Source organism: Capra hircus, chromosome 10 (genome assembly GCF_001704415.2).
Source record: "Capra hircus breed San Clemente chromosome 10, ASM170441v1, whole genome shotgun sequence".
NCBI classification, from domain to species: Eukaryota; Metazoa; Chordata; class Mammalia; order Artiodactyla; family Bovidae; genus Capra; species Capra hircus.
In genome coordinates, this window is record NC_030817.1 from 65,293,146 (window position 1) to 65,317,351 (window position 24,206).

The 24,206-nt window shown below is 46.5% G+C and overlaps 1 protein-coding gene across 2 annotated transcripts in view; it reads right to left on the reverse strand.

The window, feature by feature from the left end:
• The window catches only part of CAPN3 (calpain 3), a 55,512-nt gene that overhangs the window by 7,881 nt on the left and 23,425 nt on the right, over window positions 1-24,206 (reverse strand). The window contains exons 2-14 of one of the 2 annotated variants that reach the window (XM_005685533.3): window positions 20,254-20,323; window positions 18,398-18,516; window positions 16,819-16,952; window positions 15,975-16,143; window positions 14,568-14,714; window positions 12,535-12,618; window positions 11,546-11,631; window positions 9,224-9,301; window positions 5,306-5,466; window positions 3,763-3,932; window positions 3,412-3,423; window positions 2,549-2,757; window positions 1,749-1,785 (exon numbers count right to left, since the gene is read on the reverse strand). In XM_005685533.3, the coding sequence (XP_005685590.1) occupies window positions 1,749-1,785; window positions 2,549-2,757; window positions 3,412-3,423; window positions 3,763-3,932; window positions 5,306-5,466; window positions 9,224-9,301; window positions 11,546-11,631; window positions 12,535-12,618; window positions 14,568-14,714; window positions 15,975-16,143; window positions 16,819-16,952; window positions 18,398-18,516; window positions 20,254-20,323 (1,476 nt within the window). The remainder of the gene's footprint in view (window positions 1-1,748; window positions 1,786-2,548; window positions 2,758-3,411; window positions 3,424-3,762; window positions 3,933-5,305; window positions 5,467-9,223; window positions 9,302-11,545; window positions 11,632-12,534; window positions 12,619-14,567; window positions 14,715-15,974; window positions 16,144-16,818; window positions 16,953-18,397; window positions 18,517-20,253; window positions 20,324-24,206) is intronic. The other variant, XM_005685535.3, reaches the window with a different exon arrangement.

A 24,206-nucleotide genomic window follows, 5' to 3' on the forward strand; every position in this document is an offset into this window, starting at 1 on the left:
TCACTCCAGTATTCTTGCCTAGAGAATTCCACGGACAGAGGAGCCTGGTGGGCTACAGTCTATGGAGTTGCACACAGTCAGACACGACTGAGTGACTAACACTTTCACTTTCACTGGCAGCCTGCACGGATCTGTGACCCCCTGTGACAGCAATCTGAGGAGCTGAAAGCAGCAGCTCTGCATCCCTGGATTGCCACAGTCACCATCACTCCAGCTGTCTGAAGCCAAGAGGACCACAGGCAACTGTACCCGCACAGGGACACCAAAACCCTCACACTTGCCTGCTCTGCTCCGTTAGGTGACATACGAATTCAGGTAAGCGTTTGAGTTTGCTGGACCTGATAAATACGCTACACTGATTACCGACATCCAAAAGATAAGAATAGCACCAAATGCACTTAATACTAGGAGAAGGCAATGGCACCCCACTCCAGTACTCTTGCCTGGAAAATCCCATGGATGGAGGAGCCTGGTAGGCTGCAGTCCATGGGGTCGCTAAGAGTTGGGTACAACTGAGCGACTTCACTTTCACTTTTCACTTTCATGCATTGGGGAAGGAAACGGCAACCCACTCCAGTGTTCTTGCCTGGAGAATCCCAGGGACAGGGGAGCCTGGTGGGCTGCCATCTATGGGATCACACGGAGTCGGACACGACCGAAGTGACTTAGCAGCGGCAGCAGCAGCACTTAATACTAAAACCAACATCTGTGGTAATTCAAAAGGCCCTTGGGGATCTGCCAGTAGCACAGGGTCGGGATTAGAACCATGAGCATCACTACCCAGAAGACAATTCAGTGGGGGTATTTATGCTGTCCTCTTATTGGCCCAGGACACACCCACGGAGCACAAGGGACTATTTATTCACCAAAACCCAAAGTCCAAGGCAGTCATAAAACTCCTCTACATGGAGACTCCAGCAGACACCAGCTCTGTGCTTCTAACCCTGGGCCTCCCACCCCCAGGGACAGGCCTCAGCATGGGGTGGGGGAGAGAACCTGACTCCACTCAGAGAATCTGGTTGTGAGTTCCAGCCTTGCCACTTACAAGCTCTGTGAACTCAAAGAAACCACTTAACCTCTGCTTATCCCACTTAACCCACTGAGCCTCTGCTTTCTTACTTGAAAACTAGGGATAATAACCTTATTACATGTCAGAAATCTTTCAAGGATCAGAGAGATGACCCATGTGAGAAGTACCTTGAAGATGTAAAACATATGAACAATCGCCATTTAAGGGCCTGTGCTATTCCAGACCCTTCATGTACATGATCTCATCGAATCAAACCTCACAAAAGCCCTGCACAGCATGTATTATTAATATCACCCCTATTTTACAGAGTAGGAAACTGAGTTAGAAGGGTTACATAACTTGTCACCGAGCTGGCAGGTGGAGCACCTGGGCTTTGACACCGACTCCAGAGCTGGTGTAGTGCTGCTTTTTTTCTGTGTGAGATTCTAACATAAATCCAGTGCTCGATGCAGCTGTTGTCACCCCTTCCTGTGGCCTTGGTCCCTCCCTCTTTGTTCAAACTGCTTTTCCTTCTAGGACTCTCTGTCCTTCCAGCCCCTAGACTGACTAAATGCCCCCGGGACACAAGTGGCCCCATGACTTCAGGCCATGCTACACAGAAGTTGCAGTAATGCAGAGTAATGGCTCTGCACACCCCAGACTCCCGTGTCCCGCGGCTACCCCTCCATCACCCGCCTGTTCCCTCGCCCTTTTCACATGTGAGAGCCAAACCACTCACCACTGGCCGATCCACGGAGATTGTATTCTCAACTTCCCTGTGAGGAACACAAACATGAGGGGGTCTCAGTGTCACCAAGTGCAAGAAGGAAGCAGAGGGCTTTTGCTCAGGCCACCTGGCTTCTCGGAGCCAGGTCTGGACTGACCTCAAGAGAACCTCAGGGACTGACATTCCCTACCACAGGTGCCATTCCCTAAAGCCAAATGCAGACACAGGGCTTCTTTTTGGCTTTGTCTAGGTTTCCCCAGATGTATGACCCAGCCGCCTATTCATGGACCTTATGTTTTGTTTAGGGACAGAGGTCAAAGTGACAAGGGCCTATGAACTCATCTCCAGTGACAAAGAGGGCAGGATGTGCCCTTGCTGGCTTCCCTGGTCACCATACCTAAAAGTTCAGTCACCCCCCAACTGCTCCTATCCTTCTTCCCACTTTATTTTTTCCCCTTATCACTTATGTAAATCTAATATACTCTCTATACTTTTTCCTATTACATTGTCATCTCATGCTAGAATGTTAAATTCCACGAAGGCAGGGATTTCTCTCTGTTTAATTCATCGCTCTGTCCTCAGTGCCTAGAAGAGTGCCGGGGACATAGCAGGTGCTCAGTAGCGCTCTGTGGGTTGAATGGGTGGGTGGATGGATGTAGGGGAGATGCTCCCAGTGGCTCAGGAATAGGGAAAGAGGTCCTGGTCAACAGGACTCCTGGAGGAGACCTGTCTGGCTGTTTCACACCTCTAGTTTCTGGGATGGGTCACGTGGGCTCTTAGGGACAGGCGGGGAAAGCCAGGCTGGGACTCACTCAGAGAGGTTCCTCTTTTCTGAGAAGACCCGGAGGATGAACTCGCCCTCCTGGTGGGGCTCATAAGTGGAGGGCACAATGACGTACTCGCTGGGAGGCAGGCGGAAGCGCTCAGACACCTCGCGCATGTTGATATAGGTTCTGCTCCTAGCCTTGGAGGCGTTGTACAGGAAGAAGTCCTTCTGCAGGTGCTGCTTGTTGCCGTGCATCTGAGGGAAAGAAGAGCCCAAGGTACCTCAGCCCCTCGGGAGGGACACCCTGTCCTCCTCACAGTCCTCCTCCAGGGGGTCCTCCTTCCCAACTCCCTGGTCACTCATTTCATAGTCACAACCTACCAGCTTCCGATGCCCAAGGCCTTGAATAGCTCAACATCCCTGCAGCTCCCTACCCCATATCCTCTTCCTTTTCTGCTGTGATCCAGAAGTGAAGGTCAAGTCTGGCATCCCACACTCAGGGTCACTTACCAGAATTGCTGCTGCTCAGCTCCAGAACACCTCTGGACTGGGGAAAAACCCCAAGGAAGCAGGGGAGGTTGTGGGCGGGGTCTGAGGGAGGTGATTTCTCCACCCCCAAAGAAGGCGATCAGCCTCACAATGTGTCTGTGTGATTCTGTGTGTGAGTGTGAGATGGCATGTAAGCGTGTGATGGTCTCTGGTGGGCAAGGGGAAGGGCACATTTTGGGGGTGGGGGTCAGGAGGCCATGCAATGGCCCGAGGACCTGCTCTGGAGTTAGGTAAGGTGGGCCAGGCCCTCTCCTATCACAGTCCTGCCCCCAAACCCCACGGGAGGTGTCCTGATGTGCCCCAGGCAGACACAGGACCCTGGTAACGCTGCACACACTGCTGGCTGCTCCACTTCTATACCTCTTTGGGAACCTGGGGGAGAAACAGAAAAGGAAGGTGCTCAGATTTTTGTGGATTTCAGGTCTTAATGGGGATGGAAACTTGCCAAAGGGCATGCTAGCAATCATAGAGTGAATGAGGGGCTCCAATGCCCCATGTACCTACCGGGACAGCCCCAGCCCCACCCCGGCCTCCCCTAGGTGGGTTTTTCCCCCACTGGTTACAAACTTTAAGAGGTTCTGACACAAGTGGGCCAGATATCAGGAGTTTTGGGGGGCACTGGATGTTGGGGAAGCTGGGGAACCCCTCAGGAAGCCCTCTGAAAGCCTCTTCCCTGAAGAGGTGGTCTGAAGCTCGTCAGGGATGGCACACCTCGTAGATGGCGAAACCGATGGTGAAGAGGTTAGCCCCCAGCTTCCGGTCCTTCCTCCGGTTCTTCTGCATCAGAGCCACGAGGAAACTACAGATCACCTCGGAATCATCTGGGTCGTCGTCCTCCTCTAGGAGCTTCAGACGGTACTGTGGGTTGGTCCAGAAAGTGTCTGTGCCCCCCCAAAAGGAATTGCACTTTCAGATCTGCCTCTCAGAGAAAGGAAAGGACAGGAGATGAGACGGAGGGAACCTATTCATCTCTAGCCTCCTCATCTACATACTCAAATATGTATGAAAAATAAGAAAGATCCAGGCATTTGTTTAATTTGGTGTGTGTGTTGGTGGGGGCGGGTAGCCTTTATACCTTTATACAGATGGAGCTGCGCTGATTGGCTATGTGGCTCCTCCTTCCTCCGTGAATTTTCATTCTCTGTCTTTACTGATGGCTTCACTTTTCTCACCTGCTCCTTCAGTGTTACTAGTCTCTGGGATTTGGTCCTGGGCCTCTTCTCTCATCTACCTAGGCTGTCTTATCCACTCCTACTTTCTAACTGCTCCCTACATGCTCTTGACTCCTGAGCTGTAGATCCCAGCTTCAATCTCTCTTTTGACTCCTTCCCATTATCCCTTCTTTCTTCTTTCCCTCTTTTCCTTCCTCTCTTCTTTCCATCCTTCTTTTCTTCCACAAATACATATTGAGTCCCTATCATAGAGCCAAGTGCCATTTTTATCTGTGCATCCAGTTCTCTTTCATGCATCTTCACCAGGATATTCTACACATGCCTCAGACTTCCCATGTCCCAAAGTAAACTCCTCTGCAGAAGCCCACAACCAACTCCGTAATAAAAAAAAAACAAAAAAATGTTTTTTTTCTCCTGTGTGTTTCATGTTATGTTATTGACATCATCTACTCAGGCTCCCAATGAGAGAATCTTGAAGTCATTCTTCCTTCTCCAGATCACCCAATATTTCCTTCCCTCAACCTGCCCCTTCCTCTCATCTCTGCTGCTCCTGACTTGGTCTTCACTTTCATCATCTCTGGCTTAAAGTCTTGCAGCTGCTGCTAACTCAGTTCTCCAGTTCAATCCTCAGCATAACGAACACAGTCCTGTTCTGACATAATAACCTGCCTAAAAGTTGTTACCAGCTCCTTAATGTAAGCTACTCAGAATGGAGATTTCCTTCTCAGTAATGTTGTTATTGTTGTTTGGTCACTGTCGTGTCTGACTCTTTGTGACGTCATGGACTATAGCCCACCAGGCTCCTCTGTCCGAATTTTCCCAGGTAAGAATACTGGAGTGGGTTGCCATTTCCTTCTCAAGGGGATCTTCCTGACCCAGGGATCAAACCTGCAATTCCTGCACTGGCAGGCAGATTCTTTACCACAGAGCCACCAGGGAAGTCACCTTTCAGTAAAATGGGGACAGTTTAATAAGACATTGTATGTCTGGAAGTTAGTAAAGACTCAGCAGATACTAGTTAATATTATTCTGCCTGGAACCTGTTCTGCTTGGACCCTTCCCCCATCCAGAGCATCTCCCACCTGGGAAGTTGCGGCAGCCTCCGGCAGAGCAGCCCCTCACCCAGCGGCCCTCGTTCACGGACACTGTCCAAGTCTGAAGCTTGTCGGACTCCAGGGCATCAGCTGTGAGGTTGCAGATCTCCAGCTTTGTGAAATGGTAGATAAAATCATCATAGGACATCCTGAGAGGTTGGAAGAAGAAAGAGAACTATTTGGGAGGCTGGGAAAGGTAAGAACGCAGGGCTAACACAGCACAATGAAATAGTCCAGAGCAGCTTTGTCATGGTCCTAGAGAGGACCTTGTCCTTCCTTTCTTAGGGTCAACATTGTGTCAGTTCTTTTTTAAAATTTTTATTTATTTATTTTTTAAAATTTGGCCTTGCCATGTGGCTTTCAGATAGTTCCTGACCAGGGATCGAACCTATGTCCTCTGCAGCAGAAGTACAGAGTCCTAAGCACTGGACTGCCAGGGAAGTCCCAACACTGTCAGTTCTGATGTATCTCTTGCATTAACAACTCAAACTCATGCATTCTTGCTGGAAGAGCTTGGCAGCAATTCAGTTCTCCACAGTGGTCCTGTGTGCCTCTCCACTGGGCCCAAGTACTACCAGGCACAGGTAGTTGGGGAAGCACAGACAATAAAGCAAGCAATTTTAAAGGTGATGAGTGATGTTGAGCATCTTTTCATGTGTTTGTTAGCCATCTGTATGTCTTCTTTGGAGAAATGTCTGTTTAGTTCTTTGGACCACATTTTATTTTTTTTTACTTTATTTTACTTTACAATACTGTATTGGTTTTGCCATACATCAACATGAATCCACCACGGGTGTACATGAGTTTCCAATCCTGAAGCCCCCTCCCACCTCCCTCCCCATACCATCTCTCTGGGTCACCCCAGTGCACCAGCCCCAAGCATCCTGTATCCTGCATCGAAGTTAGACTGGTGATTTGTTTCTTACATGATATTATACATGTTTCAATGCCATTTTCCCAAATCATCCCACCCTCTCCCTCTCCCACAGAGTCCAAAAGTCTGTTTTATACATCTGTGTCTCTTTTGGTGTCTCGCATACAGGGTTATCATTACCATCTTTCTAAATTCCATATATATGTGTTAGTATACTGTATTGGTGTTTTTCTTTCTGGTTTACTTCACTCTGTATAATCGGCTCCAGTTTCATCCACCTCATTAGAACTGATTAAAATGTATTCTTTTCAATGGCTGAGTAATACTCCATTGTGTATATGTACCACAGCTTTCTTATCCATTCATCTGCTGATGGACATCTAGGTTGCTTCCATGTCCTGGCTATTATAAACAGTGCTGTGATGAACATTGGCGTACATGTGTCTCTTTCAATTCTGGCTTCCTTGGTGTGTATGCCCAGCAGTGGGACTGCTGGGTCATAAGGCAATTTTATTTCCAGTTTTTTAAGGAATCTCCACAGTGTTCTCCATAGTGGCTGTACTAGTTTGCATTCCCACCAACAGTGTAAGAGGGTTCCCTTTTCTCCACACTCTCTCCAGCATTTATTGCTTGTAGACTTTTGGATAGCAGCCATTCTGACTGGCATGAAATGGTACCTCTCATTGTAGTTTTGATTTGCATTTCTCTGATAATGAGTGATGTTGAGCATCTTTTCATGTGTTTGTTAGCCATCTGTATGTCTTCTTTGGAGAAATGTCTATATAGTTCTTTGGCCCATTTTTTGATTGGGTCGTTTATTTTTCTGGAATTGAGCTGCATGAGTTGCTTGTATATTTTTGAGATTAGTTGATTGTCAGTTGCTTCATTTGCTATTATTTTCTCCCATTCAGAAGGCTGTCTTTTCACCTTGTTTATAGCTTCCTTTGTTATGCAGAAGCTTTTAATTTTAATTAGGTCCCATTTGTTTATTTTTGCTTTCATTTCCAATATTCTGGCAGGTGGGTCATAGAGAATCCTGCTGTGGTTTATGTCAGAGAGTGTTTTGCCTATGTTTTCCTCTAGGAGTTTTATAGTTTCTGGTCTTACATTCAGATCTTTAATCCATTTTGAGTTTATTTTTGTGTATGGTGTTAGAAAGTGTTCTAGTTTCATTCTGTTACAAGTGGTTGACCAGTTTTCCCAGCACCACTTGTTAAAGAGATTGTATTTTCTCCATTGTATATTCTTGCCTCCTTTGTCAAAGGTGTCCACAGCTGCGTGGATTTATCTCTGGGCTTTCTATTTTGTTCCATTGATCTATATTTCTATCTTTGTGCCAGTACCATACTGTCTTGACTGTGGCTTTGTAGTAGGGACTGAAGTCAGGCAGGTCGATTCCTCCAGTTCCATTCTTCTTTCTCAAGATTGCTTTGGCTATTTGAGGTTTTCTGTATTTCCATACACATTGTGAAATTATTTGTTCTAGTTCTCTGAAAAATACTGTTGGTAGCTTGATAGGGATTGCATTGAATCTATAGATTGCTTTGGGTAGTATACTCATTTTCACTATATTGATTCTTCCAATCCATGAACACAGTATATTTTCCCATCTATTTGTGCCCTCTTTGATTTCTTTCACCAGTGTTTTATAGTTTTCTATAGAAGACATACAGATGGCTAACAAACACATGAAAAGTTGCTCAACACTTATTATCAGAGAAATGCAAATCAAAACCACAATGAGGCACCATTTCACACCAGTCAGAATGGCTGCAATCCAAAAATCTACAAGCAATAAATGCTGGAGAGAGTGTGGAGAAAAGGGAACCCTCTTACACTGTTGGTGGGAATGCAAACTAGTACAGCCACTATGGAGAACACTGTGGAGATTCCTTAAAAAACTGGAAATAGAACTTCCATATGACCCATCAATCCCACTGCTGGGCATACACACTGAGGAAACCAGAATTGAAAGAGATACGTGTACCCCAATGTTCATTGCAGCACTGTTTATAATAGCCAGGACATGGAAGCAACCTAGATGTCCATCAGCAGATGAATGGATAAGAAAGCTGTGGTACATATACACAATGGAGTATTACTCAGCCATTGAAAAGAATACATTTGAATCAGTTCTAATGAGGTGAGTGAAACTGGAGCCTATTATACAGAGTGAAGTAAGCCAGAAAGAAAAACACCAATATAGTATACTGATGCATATATATGGAATTTAGAAAGATGGTAACAATAACCCTGTGTGCAAGAGAGCAAAAGAGACACAGATGTATTGAACAGTCTTTTGGACTCTGTGGGAGAGGGTGGGGGCAGGATGATATGGGAGAATGTCATTGAAACATGTAACTTATCATATGTGAAATGAATTGCCAGTCCAGATTCAATGCATAATACAGGGTGCTCGAGGCTGGTGCACTGGGATGACCCAGAAGGAAGGGATGGGGAGGGAAGTGTGAGGGGGGTTCAGGATGGGGAACACATGTAGACCCATGGTGTATTCAAGTCAATGTATGGCAAAACCAATACAATATTGTAAAGTAAAATTAATTAATTAAAAAAATAAAGGTGATGAGTATCACAAATTAATCCCAATCCTGAGGAAAACAAGTGGGTCCAGAAGAAAGTTCCCTTTAATCTGAGACTTGAAGGCTCAGGAGAAATGATCAGAGTGATGGTGAGAGTGGCATCGAGCGAGTTGAGTAACTAGGGCTTCCTCCACTCAGAAAACAGCTCCACCAAGGCCAGGAGCAAGTGGCTGGAGCAGTGCGTATGGTGGAGTGTTACAACACCGCGGGAGCTATAGCACACTGGCTTGGTCTGGGGCCCGGTCATCACCATAACTTTCAGACTGCTCTCAAAACCCTCAGTCTTGCCAGGTCTCTGGCTGGATTTGGAGAATAGGGTTCACATATCCCAAGGGCTGGAATCTGATGGCCACTTTCTGGGGTTGGAGGTTTGAGACTTCAGTGCCCACCCCATCCCTTACCCTTCAGAGTCTTCTTGGATCCTGGACTCACCAGAACTCTCCATCCTCAGTGACCTGGTGCTGCAAACGGGCCTTCTCGTCCTTGTCCACATAGCTCCAGTCCTTCCAGCTGGAGGGATGATGGAGGTGTGATGAAAGGGAAAAGAAAGGGAAGGCCCGATATGAGCTGGGCCAGGAGGTGTCAGAGAAATATGAACAAAATAGCTTCTCTCCCAACTGCAGCCAGTGTGAACCACCAAATTGCAAATCTGACCTGATACCCCATAATCACTTCCCACCATCCTCAGGATTAAGACCAATCTTTTAAAATGGTTTTTGAGGGCCTGACTTTTCTCCAGTGTTCTTGCCTGGAGAATCCCAGGGACGGGGGAGCCTGGTGGTCTGCCGTCTATGGGGTCACACAGAGTCGGACACGACTGAAGCGACTTAGCATCAGCAGCAGCAGACTTTTCTCTGATTAAAACTTTAACCATTCCTCACCCTTTCAAGTTAGGATTTGGGCCCTGGAAACAGGTAACTTGGGATTTCAATTTAATTATACCAGTACTAGCTGTAACCCTGGGCAAGTCACTTCACCTATCGCAATTTCTGTTTTCCCAACTGCAAAAGGGAAATGATTGTGTCACCTACTCGCAGTGCTGTGATGAGCAAGAGATGAAATATTGCATGCAAAACTTTTAGAACAGGCCTGTCATCTAATAAGTAACTGTCTGATTTACTGAGAGAAAGACTAAACAGGTAAACTTCTCCTTCCTCCTGCCACCCCACGAAACATCCCAGTTTTGTATTTTTTAAAGGCTGGGCAGTTTTACACACTCTCTCCCAAAGAAGGAGGAACTAAAGCACCTTTGTGAGAAGAACGAAGCTAAACTGGATTGTCTCTGGAGAGGTTAGGGATTGAAGAAGTGCTTGGAATCAAGGAATACTGAAGGGGACATGGAGATTCCTGAGACCAGCAGGAGGGACGCAGTGGGTTGGGGAGGGAACTCTCCTTGAGTGACTGAAGCTGAGTTCCATTTGTAAGCAGTCCCTGAAGTGGAGGAGTTGGCAGAAAGTGGACCCCAAGATCTGAGACTGGAGAACATAGCGAGGGTCCCTGTGGGTGACTGGGACCAGTGGGCTGGTAGACTTATGGGGCACCAGGGACCCTTCCAGAACAGAGAACCCAGTTCAAATGCCATCCCTCCAGGCAACCTTTTGCTACCTTCCTGTCCCCTCATACTATGAGAAGGGCTCCTGCTCTGTGACCCTAACTATAGCATTTATCTCAATGATTAGTGTTTTTCTGTCCTTCCCACTAGACCTTAAGGCCTATAGGGCAGGGTCTGAATCTCTGTGTTAATTTCTAAGTCCCCAGACAGAAGCATGGGGCCTAACACACACTGCACAATGAGGTGTCTGGGATTTGTCACACGGATAAAGGAAGGGAACAGTGAGGAGACCAGGATCAGCAACTTATTGGTCTACCCAGCAAAGTTGCCTATTCACAGCATACCTCCAGTGCTTCGGATTGTGCCTGGGATTCAGTAAGTGCTCAACACATACTTGCTAAGTGAATGAATGTCCAAACAAGCCAGTAATTATGGTGCCCTGAGATGAGAGGTATGTTAAAATTAGCACAGGGGCTGAGGGTACACACAGCCTGGTTGAGGTCCTTCTCAGCTAAGGAGTCCTGCTCTGCCCCCTTGGGAATAAAGGAGCTCCAGGGCCCACTCTCCCTGCAGAGAGGCAGTCAGGACCCAGCGATTGGGGTGGAACAAAAAATGCTTTGTGAAGGTTCTGGAGCCTTCACAATAGCTTCCTCCCTCTGTGTGCTGTTTTAGCTGCTTCCAGTCACTTGCTCCCAGTAATAAGTAGTACAGTTCTTTCAAAGGACCTATTCATCTCTTCCTAGGGCCAGTGAGGGAGAGGAAATCTTAGCACTGGCTAAGCTCTCTGCAACACCATCACATTTTCTCCTCATAACAGCCCACCAGGTAGGTGCTAACATTTTCCCCATTTTATAGATAATTACAAGAAAGAAAATTACTTGTCCAGTCAGACCACTGCATCCAGACTCCCCTCCTGCCTGGACATGGCCCACGCTCTCTAGGATCTTTCCTTTCCCCTCAATGGCCATCAGCAAGCTCTTGGGGTCCCAGGTTCCCGAAGCTCTGCTCCCAGCACTACCCTGGAGCTACACCCCTTCTGTTCCCAGTCCTTCCCTAGAGCCACACCCCCTTTTCTCCTCTATGGATCATTGGTTTTAAGGGTGATTTTAGACCAAGCATTTGTAGTACTGTTATGGTTTGGTCCCCAACCCAACCTTGTCCCAGGTCCTGTTGTCCCCTACTCATGGGGTCCCCTCACCCACCTGTCACTCCAGGAGCCATTCCACTCCACCTGGCCCCAGGGGTTCCGCAGCCGCACCAGCTTCACTTTCTCACCCTTGTACAGGGCCTTGGGCAAAGAGGAAAAGCTCTCTTGCTCTGGAACCTTTCTGAAGGGGGTGAGGGGTCTTCTGTCTTGCCCTGAGGGTTGGGGTGGGAGTGGGGAGAGGATCCCATACAGGGAGCTGTCCTGCTTGGTCAAGGAGACTAATCACAAGTTTGCTGTGAAATGGCAGAACCTTAGCACGAGCTCACAGGAGTTAGGCTTGACCATCACCTTGCCATCTTCTAAGAAGTGATTTTCACAGTGAACAACTGGCCATTTAGAAATTTGGGTGGAGTGGGTGGAGGAGGCAAGGCATACAATGTAGGGCTCTGCTGGCAGTTAGGTGTCTCTTCGTGAATTATTAATAGAAAAAAAACGTCCCTGCTGGCTGAAGAATGACAGAAAATGTCCCCTCTAAGTAGATCAATCAGAAAAAGGGGCCTCTTCCTCCTGTCTGCAGCATGGGCTGCTGTGGACAACTGCCTCTCTCTGCCCATCCCTATGACCAGGGCACAACTGCCCAACTGTGCGCAAGGGGCCTGACAAACTCCCTGTCTCTGTTGTGACCCAGTTAAGGCCAGATGTGCCAGTGGGAGCAAAACATCATTACTGACCATGAAAAATAAGAAACACAAGAGCCCATGAAATTAATTTCATAAAACCAAAGTGATTTCTATTTGTTCTTTGGAAATGTTGGGGCAATTGCTATCTTTAGCACTAAAAATAAACATAAACTGAGCACTGTCTTGTGGCAAGATCCACCTACAAGTCCCAGTAGTCTCCTCCAACCCCAGGCACTCAGCCTGAGTACCTGATGGGAGGCAAATTCTGCAGATGCGAAAGGGCACAGAAAGCCAAGTCCTGACTTCAAGAGGTTCCCCCAAGTAGCCCCTCAAGTCCTAACCCTTCATACCCCGCCAGGCTCACCTCCTCCAGCCCAGTGACTGAGTAGGCATGGCCTTTGACCAGCCCACAGGCCATTCTTGTCTCATACTGAACTGGAACAATCGTCTGTGGAGTGAAAACCAGACAGCCTGTCAGGGCTTGTTTCCTGAGACAAAGTTCACACTGGTTCACATCCTGGGTTCAGTGAAGACAAGCACTCCTCCATGCCCTGGAAGCATGCCTCCTAGCCATGAGAAGACCCTCACTAGCCCTTTAAGAGAGCCAAGAATATGCAGCCCAGACAAGGTGTTTCCGTCAAGCTGGTCCCTTGACCATTGGAGGACAATGTGGAGGCTGGGGCCGTGAGGTGAGTGTGAGCGTGCCTGGCCCTCCTTTCTGGATCTCTTGGGTCTTTCAAAGGAAGAAGTGGGGGTGGATAGAGGCTGCTTTGGGTCAGGCTCCCCTTCCCTGAGCCCACCCAGGGTTGACTATTCCTGGAAGAGAAAGGGATTGAGAAGAGGGGTTAGATGAAACATGGAGGTCTAACCTTTTATCTTTCTATCCCCTCACCTTCTCCACCCACCCTAGAACATATTCAAGAAATCAAAAGTAGACTTCCTTAGTGGTCCAGTGGTTAGGACTCCATACCTGCAATGCAGGGAGTGCGGGTTTGATCCTTCATTGGGGAACGAAGATCCCACGTGCCATGTGATGTGGCCAAAAATTTTAAAAAAGAAAGAAATTAAAAGTTCCTGCACCCAGGCAGAGAATTCCAAGGCAGCCAGAGGAGAGTCCTGCTCAGACATGACTGAGCCTCAAGGAGCAGGGAAGTCTCTTCCATCTGAGATTTGCAGCCACAAGAGATCCTTGGCAGAAGGGTAGGAGGGCCAAAACCCAGTGAGCCCTAGATGGATCTCTGTGGCTTCACTCTGCCTAGTGACATGACAGCTTTAAGAGGTAGCCTGGAGCCCTTTTCAAAGTGAGGGGTATATGAGGAGCCAAGGCTTTTGGCATCTCAAACTCTTCCAGATTTCAGTCTTTAGAGGACCCAGACCATGTGAATAGAAAGGGAGGGGGGCAGGAGGTTCATAAATCTCTCAGTTTTGGACCAGGGAAACCACTTGAAGTGACTCTGTGGCATTACATATGCATTCCCAACTATTCCACTACTGGCTATCTGTCCAAAGAAAAGTGTCCTGGATGGACACAAAGATGTATCTAATAGGATGTTAGCTGTAACATTTAAAAACTACAGCCAAAACAGAAAAAGAAAATATTTAAATTCCCAATAATAAGTTATGGGGTAAAAAAACTACAATTTATTTGGAGTCCAACTACAATGTTGGACTATTGTACAGCCACAAAAAATGTTATAGAAGACACACTAAGAATGTGATTCTTGTTGACACATTAGGTATATAAAGCTAGCTGAAAAAGTAGCTTGCTGCAAAGAGGTACATACAGTATGACTGCATTTTTAAAATAAAAATTTAGATTAGGTGTATGCACAGAAAAATCCTAGTAGGACATATGCCAAATGTTATTATCCTCAGATAGGGAAAAAATAGGTTCATTTTTCCTCTGATTTACTGTATAGTATGTATTACTTCCAAAACTACTAGAATATAAGCTCTGGGCAGGGGGTGGGGGGAGTGTGTGGAGACTGCTCGTTCCTTAGAATTCTAAACAAATGGGAGAGAATTTTCTTTGTTAGAAGAGAGCCTAGTAGGAGCTCAGTAAATAAGTGTCAAATACATAAATGAATGAACTAGAAGGAGAGAAATACTTTACAAATAAATGAAATCTCTCTCATAAATATTTATGCCTGTTAATTCATTATCAGAGAAACTGCCTGGACCATGGAGTATGAAGGAACCCCTTCCCCTCCCCCACCAGAGATTCCCTCCAAAAGCTGTCTCCCCCCTCCATTCCTCAGGAGCCTTGGAGCAAGCAAGAGATTCCAACCCAGACCCCTGGAAGGCCCCAGGAGGAGCCCACGTGGGCGGTGCTGGCTGCTGAGGAAGGTCTGACACCACACAACACACCCGGGCCATGCAGGTGGGAGGAGTACACACCCGAGTTGGTCTGTCATCTGAGCATCCCTCAGGGATGAGGTCTGAGTCCCTGAGCCGCGAGTTATCCATATTCCTCACCATCCGTTCAATCAACTCCCCCATTTTCAGCCCAGAAGGAGAGGTTCCATAGGTCATGTTTGTGCCATCCTGAGGCCCAACAGGGAGGGCAGGGGACAGTCCAGGAGAGGGAGAGAGAGTAAACAAAGGAGGGTGATAGAAAGGGAAGGAGAGAGAAAGAAGGGAGGGGATAGACAAAGAAACAGAGGAGAGATAAGTAGAGCATGAATGGAGAAAAGATGGAGAACAGTGATGCAGAAAGAAAATGTTTGTCCATGGGTGCTTCATCTTCCCAAGCTTTCCCATCTACTGGGTGTACTAGGAGAGGAAGGAACAGGAATTCAGCTTGGGCCCCTTCCTCACAAAGAGAGATAACCAAGACTGTTAGAATACATTGACTAACCCCCAGGGAAGGTGCATCTCCTGGCCAGTCTGCCATCCCCTTGCCCTTGGCTCTGGTCTCAGTTCATACCACTTTGTTGAGAGGTGGACTGCAGGCTGAGCTTCTCCCAGATTACAACACAAAGCCTGTGTCCCACGTGCGAGATATGATCAAAGCTCAGTGACTGGGAGGCTTTCTTAGGGAACTGGTAGGTTCAGGTCCATAGCCCAGTGTGTGGCCAGCTTACTAGGGGCATGCTGGAACTGAGAAACACCAGCCCTGGAGGCTGGTTCAGTTCAGTTCAGTTCAGTTCAGTCGCTCAGTCATGTCTGACTCTTTGCGACCCCATGAATCGCAGCACGCCAGGCCTCCCTGTCCATCACCAACTCCTAGAGTTCACTCAGACTCACGTCCATCGAGTCAGTGCTCCAGTAGCATATTGGGCACCTACTGACCTGGGGAGTTCCTCTTTCAGTATCCTATCATTTTGTCTTTTCATACAGTTCACGGGGTTCTCAAGGCAAGAATACTGAAGTGGTTTGCCATTCCCTTCTCCAGTGGACCACATTGTGTCAGACCTCTCCACCATGCCTGCCCGTCTTGGATGGCCCCACAGGGCATGGCTTAGTTTCATTGAGTTAGACAAGGCTGTAGTCCTAGTGTGATTAGATTGACTAGTTTTCTGTGATTATGGTTTCAGTGTGTCTGCCCTCTTGCAACACCTACCATCTTAAGGTAAGAGAAACCCTGGAGGCCTATTTCCACTTAAATTCTAGGATCTTTATTGAAAACCTCCAGAAACTTCTCCCTTGAGAAATTCCCAGTTTTCAAAGTTGAGAGCTACTTTTCTGCTTCCTAAAACAGAAAGTTCACCCCATCCCAGAGGAAAGCCCTGTGCTGCTGTTCACTGGGTAAGTCTTCCCAGTAGCTGGCAGCACCCTGTCCTGCACCCCACACCCCAGACTTACATCAATGGAGCAGCCCATGAGGGAACCCCTCTCGATGGCTTTCTTCATGATCTTGTACATGTCTCTGGGAGCATCCTTGATTTCAAAAAACTCTGTCACTCCTCCCGTGAAGTCCTCCATGGCCTCTGTAGTGTTCCCGCCTTTCAGGGCTTCATACGAACCATGGAGCCTGAGAGATAGGATGAAGACTAGTCTGGGGTCACAGGGTTCCAGGAAACATGACCCCAGTACCCCTGGCTCCAGGACTTTACTCTTGGGTCCTGTGATGCTGCCTTATCCAAATTCTCCAACAACTCTGTAAGCTTTTGAACAGATACTATGGAGAGACTGAGCCCCAGAGGCTGTGTGACCAGCTGAGACCACAGAGAAGAGAAACACTGGGACTGGAACCTGCTATTCCCACTTCCTGATAGTTCTCTTTCCACTATACTCGGAATCTGAAGTAGGGCTCCATTAAAGCCATTAGTAGCTGGAGTGGAGCTTCTGAGAGGCAACATGGCTTTTATTCATATATTCTGAGCTCCAGTGTTACGCAGCGGCCTGGATGGGAGGGGAGTTTGGGGGGAATGGATACATGTATACATATGGCTGAGTCCCTTCACTGTTCACCTGAAACTATCACAACATTGTTAATCAGCTATACCCCAATACAAAATATAAAGTTATATATATATATATACATACAAATATGTATATATAGTGAGCTCATGAGTTTGAGCCAACCAAGGCTCTGGGATTTGAGTTCCAGAGAAATAATACTGGGATCCAGGATCTGTAGTGCCACCAAGAAGGGAGGATTAAAGAGCTCACTATGGAAACTAGAGATTTCCTATCCCCGTCTTACTTAGCATAAGCCTTCTCCAGCAGAGCACTCCAGAACTCATTGCGATGGTTGGATTTGGTGAAAACCAGTTGATTGTTGTAAGTTGGCAGGCAGTCATCAATAACCACGTCCACCCAGTCTCCATAGCGCCAGAACTGCACAGAAGCATCAAGCACAGTGCCATCCTCAGATTTACCAGCGGGAAATGCGTCCCTACCCCACATTCCTCTTGTTCACACTATTCTGGGTTTAGAGAGGGTGAATCTTTCTTTAAGTGGACTGTGACCTCTTTGAGGGCAGGAAGTATGTTACAAACCATTATGCTTCTTCCACACAGTCCAGCTCAGTACAGGGGATGGTAGGTACTCCATGTGTATCTGAGGGCTTGAGATTTTCCTTCTGCTCTGTAGGTCTGGGGACAGCCTAGGTATCAGTACTTTTAGTTATCTCAGCTGATCCTCATATGCAGTCAGGGCTGAGAAGCACTGGTCTAGGAGAAGGTGATGTATAATTTATGTACTTCTTGATGACAAATAAGGTAGGAATTGTTGTTGAAGAAGAAGGATTGACATGGAAATGGAAGGTGACCCAGAATATACTCTGGTTAAACCAGGAACACTGTCCAGTAATCCTAATTCTAGATGATGTTCTTGAACAAATTGGTTTTAACCCAAGAAAGCCAAAAGTAGTTTAATTTCCTTATGACATTTACTCTCCTATGAACAAGAAGGCAAAAATCTGTGTGGTCTTTGTGTTTATGATCCTTTTGTTTTCAGACCTTTTAAATACCCAAGGGGAGTGAGCAGCTTGATGGCACAGGGAAAAAATGAGACTCGGGACCCCGCTGCCCTGTCCACATTGGGATGGCAGCAGGAGTCTGATCCTAAACCTGCAGAGAAGACCCTTTCTGAGGCCTTCCATCCTGGGATACAAGATCAACTGATGATCTGGGTCAGTCCAGGACATTGGGAGCCTTCAGGGCTGTTCAGAAGCCTCAGAACACCCATAGATACAGGTGCCCACATAAGAAGCTCATTTCAGTTCTGGGTCAGCATGAGGTTTGGCTCTTTGCTAGGACAATTTGGATCCAGAAAGTTTCCAGTGTCTGAACTTATTCTGAAACCAAAAGACTCATTGCTGGGCCAAGCCAGAAGCCTGGTCCCCAGATTAACCAGACTTTTCTTCCAGAGCCTGGAAGGGGTGAATGATAGTGCGGGTATAGACTTGTGTTGGCATTTCTTTTGCAGCCTCAAGGGCCCTCTGGATTCCTAGTGCCAGTGTCTTAGGGATTTACTTGAGAAGGACTTCTGGTTATCACACAGAAGCCTGACAGCTGGAAGGGTAAAAATAGACCAACAGGCCAGCAAACAGGATATCCTCTAACATTTCTGGGGCCTAACGGAAGGTGTAGGGGTTTGAGGGTAGGAAGAAATAAACAACTACTTCCTCACAGGCTTGAGGCCTGAAGGGGGTCACTGCCCACAGCCATAGCTGGCTGGGTGGGTGGGAATCTTTCCTGGAGCCACTGGGAAGTCAAGCCCGGGATTCTTGGTAGGTGGACGGCCCACTGGCCCTCTTAACTACAGTCCCTTGACCTCACCTGGAAGTGAAAAATCCCTGCGTAGTTTTCGGTGAAACTCTGATCATGGGGTATGACCCGGAAAAGCAGACGCTCGTTCAAGGTCAGGCAAGCGATGGCTGCAAGAAACCAGCAGTCCCCTGCAGGCAAACACGTGGCACAGGTCACAGGAGGGCCCACACCTCCAGAGAAGAAGGAGACCCCATCCCCATCAGCTGCTCTGCTTTCCGGAGAAGGGCGTACACTTGACTCTCACTGTCCTGCTTCCAGATCTGACCTTACGGAGGTATCAGCCAAGGAAAGGAGTGTGACCGCAGTCCCTGGACTATGCCATCAACAGGGTAACTTACTCCCTCGTGACTGCTTTCCTGAAGGCTATAGGCAATTCCTCTGTCTGCAGTATAAGCTCAGACCTCCATCTGGACCTCAGTGGAAACTGAGCAGTGGGGGTCATAATTGGGTCATTCTTTCTAACACCTGTAGGGAAGCTGCCTGCCCTGCACCTTTGCAATGTGATTGCAGGATCTGAGCATCTGAGAGCCATCAGACCAGCCCATTAGTACTGTAAGGAAAGCTGGTTAGTATTTGGATGTGGCACTTTGCCCTGTTTGTGTGTGCCTGTGTGTGTGTGAATGCCCAAGTGGCAGGCCAGGAACACTAACAGAACACAGGCTAGGTTATGCAAGGCCTTTGTTGTGCTGTGTGGGATGTCACAGCATTTCTGAGTCTGCAGAGGGGAGGCTGAGAGCCTCCACAGGCCTCCTCCCACCACCACTACCACCTTCCCCACTTCCCACTTCCCAAGCAACCAGCCTTTCTGAAACAGCGTGTCGGTTGGAAGGCCCAGGTTATTAGCTGGCCAGGCCTCTGCAGGCAGCCTTCCTTCAAGTGCAGGAAGTCAGATATTCAAACCCTCTTCAGCCTCTCCTTCCGGGACCAAATTAGCTAAATTCCTTTCATTTGGCCTTGAGTGCCCCTTTTCCCTCAAGTTCTAAATTGTGTCTGTTGATATTTGTTTCCTCCAACTTTACTTCACAGCACTTTTCTGCAGTTCACACTAAAGACAACACCTTCCAAATAAGAGGCTGAGATAAAGGAAGCAGCCAGGCTAATTGACCAGACAGAAAATTGGATGCTCATCCACATGGCAGGCGTTGCCTTTGTTGAAAAGCTTGTTTAAAATGGAGCTATTCTGGGGCAGTTTAAACAAGAGTTCGAGTTATGAAATCACTTTTTGTGAGCATATTGATTCTGCATGCCCAAGGGACATGCATGGCACACAATTTCAGAGCTGCTTTCTAAGAAAGGTTGTTGTTGTTTAGTCTCTAAGTCATGTCTGACTCCTCGTGACCCCATGGACTTAGCCTGCCAGGCTCCTCTGTCCATGGGATTTTACCAGAAAAGAACACTGGAGTGGGGACCCCACTGCTCCACTGTGGGGACTCCTGGAGAAGGGATTTCCTTCTCCAGGGAGTCTTTCTGACCCAGGGATCAAACTCCTGTCTCCTGCATTAGCAGGCTAATTCTTAACCACTGAATCACCAGGGAAGCCCTTTAAGGAAGGTGGGTCCTGCTAGAAACAGGGCTTTTGTCTTGCTGAGTGGGGTGTGTGAGTGTCCTGGAGACTCTGGAGAGGAGGCGACCTCCTGTTGCGACACAAGGTAAAGAGCTGGTGAGAAAGGTGGGAGGGACAGAAATTAAATGAAGTAATCACCAACACAGAGCTGAATGAGTTTAAATAATGTTATCAAAACTACCTCCCCCAAATTCATTACAAGCAAAACCAGATTACTGTCCCTTTACTTACTATAAAAGGATCATACCTCTTAATCACACCTTGATTGTTTGGCTAAATAGGACCAGAGGAACTTTCCTACCTAGATCTCCTTGGCAGATGTCAGTTCTATTGGCTCCACCAATGATAAATCGGGGATTCTCACAAATTTCCTGTGAAGCAAAAAGGAAATAATAATAGTAGCTATTATTTACTGAGGTTCATATGCAGTACTGGCATCACATATCAGGAGTTTTACACACACCACTCACGTAAACCTCAGAAACGCCCATGAACTGGATACTATCATTCTTATTTTTCAGATGAGAACACCAAGACTCAGAGAGGTTAAGAATTTGCCCAAGGACACACAGCTAGCAGGCAGGAGAAGCCAGGTGCGTGGCTCCTTTTCTCACTGTCCCACATTGATCCCTCACAGTGATATACTGTCTGAGTAAGGGAGCACCTTGAGAGTTAGGACAGTGTCACTATTGTCTCAGCTTTGATCAAGGGACAGTACAAAACACAGCTCTTGTTTGTTTGCTTTCTAAGCCAGGAAAAGAGGTGCAGCAGGGAAAGTAAGGATCTTTTTCCCCAAGATGTGGTAACATAGATATTTAGTATCAGCATGTGTCCCAAGGGCCACAGGACTTGAGAGCTGGGGAGAGACAAGAATAAATTTGACATGAGCCTCAAAGGCCTCGCAGTCTGTTGGCAGGTATGCTTCTTTAATAAAGCTAACCTAACGTGACACCCTGGTCCGAGCAGTTTTCAAATCCAGGCACTACCAGTTATATGCATGCCAACAGAGGCCAACAGGGGGTGCTCTTGTGTTTGTTTGGATGTGTCATGCTTTGTATTTTAACTTTTGAAATAATTATAGATTCTGTGTTTTGGTTTTAACTTTGTCCTTCACCGCTTCAAGAAGCCTTGCTATCTTGGTGATATAGCCCTCTCTGTTTTTCTGTCTTCCCTAATACAACAATCCGGGTGAGTGAGCTCAGTGAATGAATCTCCCTGAGCTCAAGGATCTATCTCACCTACTAGATGGAAAGTCGTGCATAGATCACAGCACACACACCACCCCCTTGAAGCTCTTATCAATGGAAGGACAAACCCCAAATAATAATTTTTTAAAAGGTTACCTATAGGGGAGGAAAGGATTAAGTGGTGAATATAGGGATGGAAGTAAAACTCCGAACATATCTGTTTTAAAATAATTTTGACTTAGGAACAATGTACATTTTATAGAATTAAAAACCAAATTGAAGAAAATGCAATTTTAAAAAGCAATCTGTAACTGTGAAAGAATAAAATTCTTATTTTAAGCTACCAAGTTTATGGTAATATATTATAGCAGCCATAGGAGCCTCATACAAATGGCAAAAAATACATGGGAAAATGCTCAACATCATTAATCATACAGGAAACACTACAATGTGATACTACTACACACCAAACAGAATGGTTAATACTTAAAAGAGTAATAAACTGGTATATTAATTTTAGTGAGGAAAAAAAGCAATCTGTAAAAGCTAAAAGCAAATTGAAGAAAAGGAACCTAACTGCTTATCAAATTGATGGCATGATCACATACATAAAATGAATTCTTTCAAGTGACTTGCAATGTAAAATGTTGGCTGTTTATTCCTTTGGGGATATATCCTAAGTTCAGTTCAGTTTAGTCACTCAGTTGTGTCCAACTCTTTGTGATAACAGTTTTTTGTGATCCACACAGTCAAAGGCTTTGGCATAGTCAATAAAGCAGATGTTTTTCTGGAATTCTCTTGCTTTTTCGATGATCCAACAGATGTTGACAATTTGATCTCTGGTTCCTCTGCCTTTTCTAAATCCAGCTTGAACATCTAGAAGTTCACGGTTCAGGTACTGTTAAAGCCTGGCTTGGAGAATTTTGAGCATTACTTTACTAGCATGTGAGATGAGTGCAATTGTGTGGTAGTTTGAGCATTCTTTGGCACTGCCTTTCTTTGGGAATGGAATGAAAACTGACCTTTTCCAGTCCTGTGGCCAGTGCTGAATTTTCTAAATTTGCTGGCATATTGAGTGCAGCACTTTCACAGCATCATCTTTTAAGATTTGAAATAGCTCAACTGGAATTCCATCACCTCCACTAGCTTTGTTCATAGTGATGCTTCCTAAGGCCCACTTGACTTTGCATTCCAGGATGTCTGGCTCTAGGTGAGTGATCACACCATCATGGTTATCTGGGTCATGAAGATCTTTTTTGTATGTTCTGTGTATTCTTGCCACCTCTTCTTAGTATCTTCTGCTTCTGTTAGGTCCATACCATTTCTGTCCTTTATTGTGCCCATATTTGCATGAAATGTTCCTTGGTATCTCTAATTTTCTTGAAGAGATGTCTAGTCTTCCCCATTCTATTGTTTTCCTCTATTCCTTTGCATTGATCGCTGAGGAAGGCTTTCTTCTCTCTCGCTATTCTTTGGAACTCTGCATTCAAATGGGTATATCTTTCCTTTTCTTGTTGGCCTTTTGCTTCTCTTCTTTTCACAGCTGTTTGTAAGGCCTCCTCAGGCAACCATTGTGCCTTTTTGCATTTCTTTTTCTTGGAGATGGTCTTGATCCCTGCCTCCTGTACAATGTCACGAACCTCCGTCCATAGTTCTTCAGGCACTCTGTCTATCAGATCTAATCCCTTGAATCTATTTCTCACTTCCACTCTATAATCGTAAGAGATTTGATTTAGGTCATACCTGAATGGTATAGTGGTTTTCCCTACCTTTTTCAATTCAAGTCTGGATTCGGCAATAAGGAGTTCCAAATTGGGAAAGGAGTACATCAAGCCTGTATATTGTCACCCTGCTTATTTAACTTATATGCAAAGTACATCATGAGAAATGCTAGGTTGGATGAAGCACAAACTGGAATCAAGATTGCTGGGAGAAATATCAATAATCTCAGATATGCAGATGACACCACCCTTATGGCAGAATACAAAGAACTAACTAAAGAGCCTCTTGGTGAAAGTGAAAGAGGAGAGTGAAAAAGTTGGCTTAAAACTCAACATTCAGAAAACTAAGATCATGGCATCTGCTCCCATCTGCTGCTGCTGCTGCTAAGTCACTTCAGTCGTGTCTGACTCTATGCGACCCCATAGACGGCAGCCCACCAGGCTCCGCTGTCCCTGCGATTCTCCAGGCAAGAACACTGGACTGGGTTGCCATTTCCTTCTCCAGTGCATGAAAGTGAAAAGTGAAAGTGAAGTCGCTCAGTCATGTCCGACTCCTAGCGACCCCATGGACTGCAGCCTACCAGGCTCCTCCATCCATGGGATTTTCCAGGCAAGAGTACTGGAGTGGGGTGCCATTGCCTTCTCCATTGCCTTCTCATCTGGTCCCATCACCTCATAGCAAATAGATGGGGAAACAATGGAAACAGTGACAGACTTTATTTTCTTGGGCTCCAAAATCACTGCAGATGGTGACTACAGCCATGAAATTAAAAGATACTTGCTCCTTGGAAGAAAGCTATGACCAACGTAGACAGCATATTAAAAAGCAGAATTATTACTTTGCTGACAAAAGTCCATCTAGTCAAAGCTATGATTTTTCCAGTAGTCATGTCGCCAAGAGTTGGACACAACTGAATGATTGAACTGAACTGAACTTTGTGATCCCATGGACTGCAGCACACCAGGCTTCCCTGTCCATCACCAACTCCCAGAGCTTGCTCAAACTCGTCCTTTGAGTCAGTGATGCCATCCAATCATCTCATCCTCTGTTGTTCCCTCCTCCTGCTCTCAATCTTTCCCAGCATCAGGGTCTTTTCAAATGAGTCAGCTCTTTGCATAAGGTGGCCAAAGTATCGGAGTTTCAGCATCAGTCCTTCCAATGAATATTCAGGACTGATTTCCTTTAGGGTGGACAGGTTGGATCTCCTTGCAGTCCAAGGGACTCTCAAGAGTCTTCTCCAACACCACAGTTCAAAAGCATCAATTCTTTGGTGCTCAGCTTTCTTTATAGTCCAACTCCCACATCCATACATGACTACTGGAAAAATCATAGCTTTGACTAGATG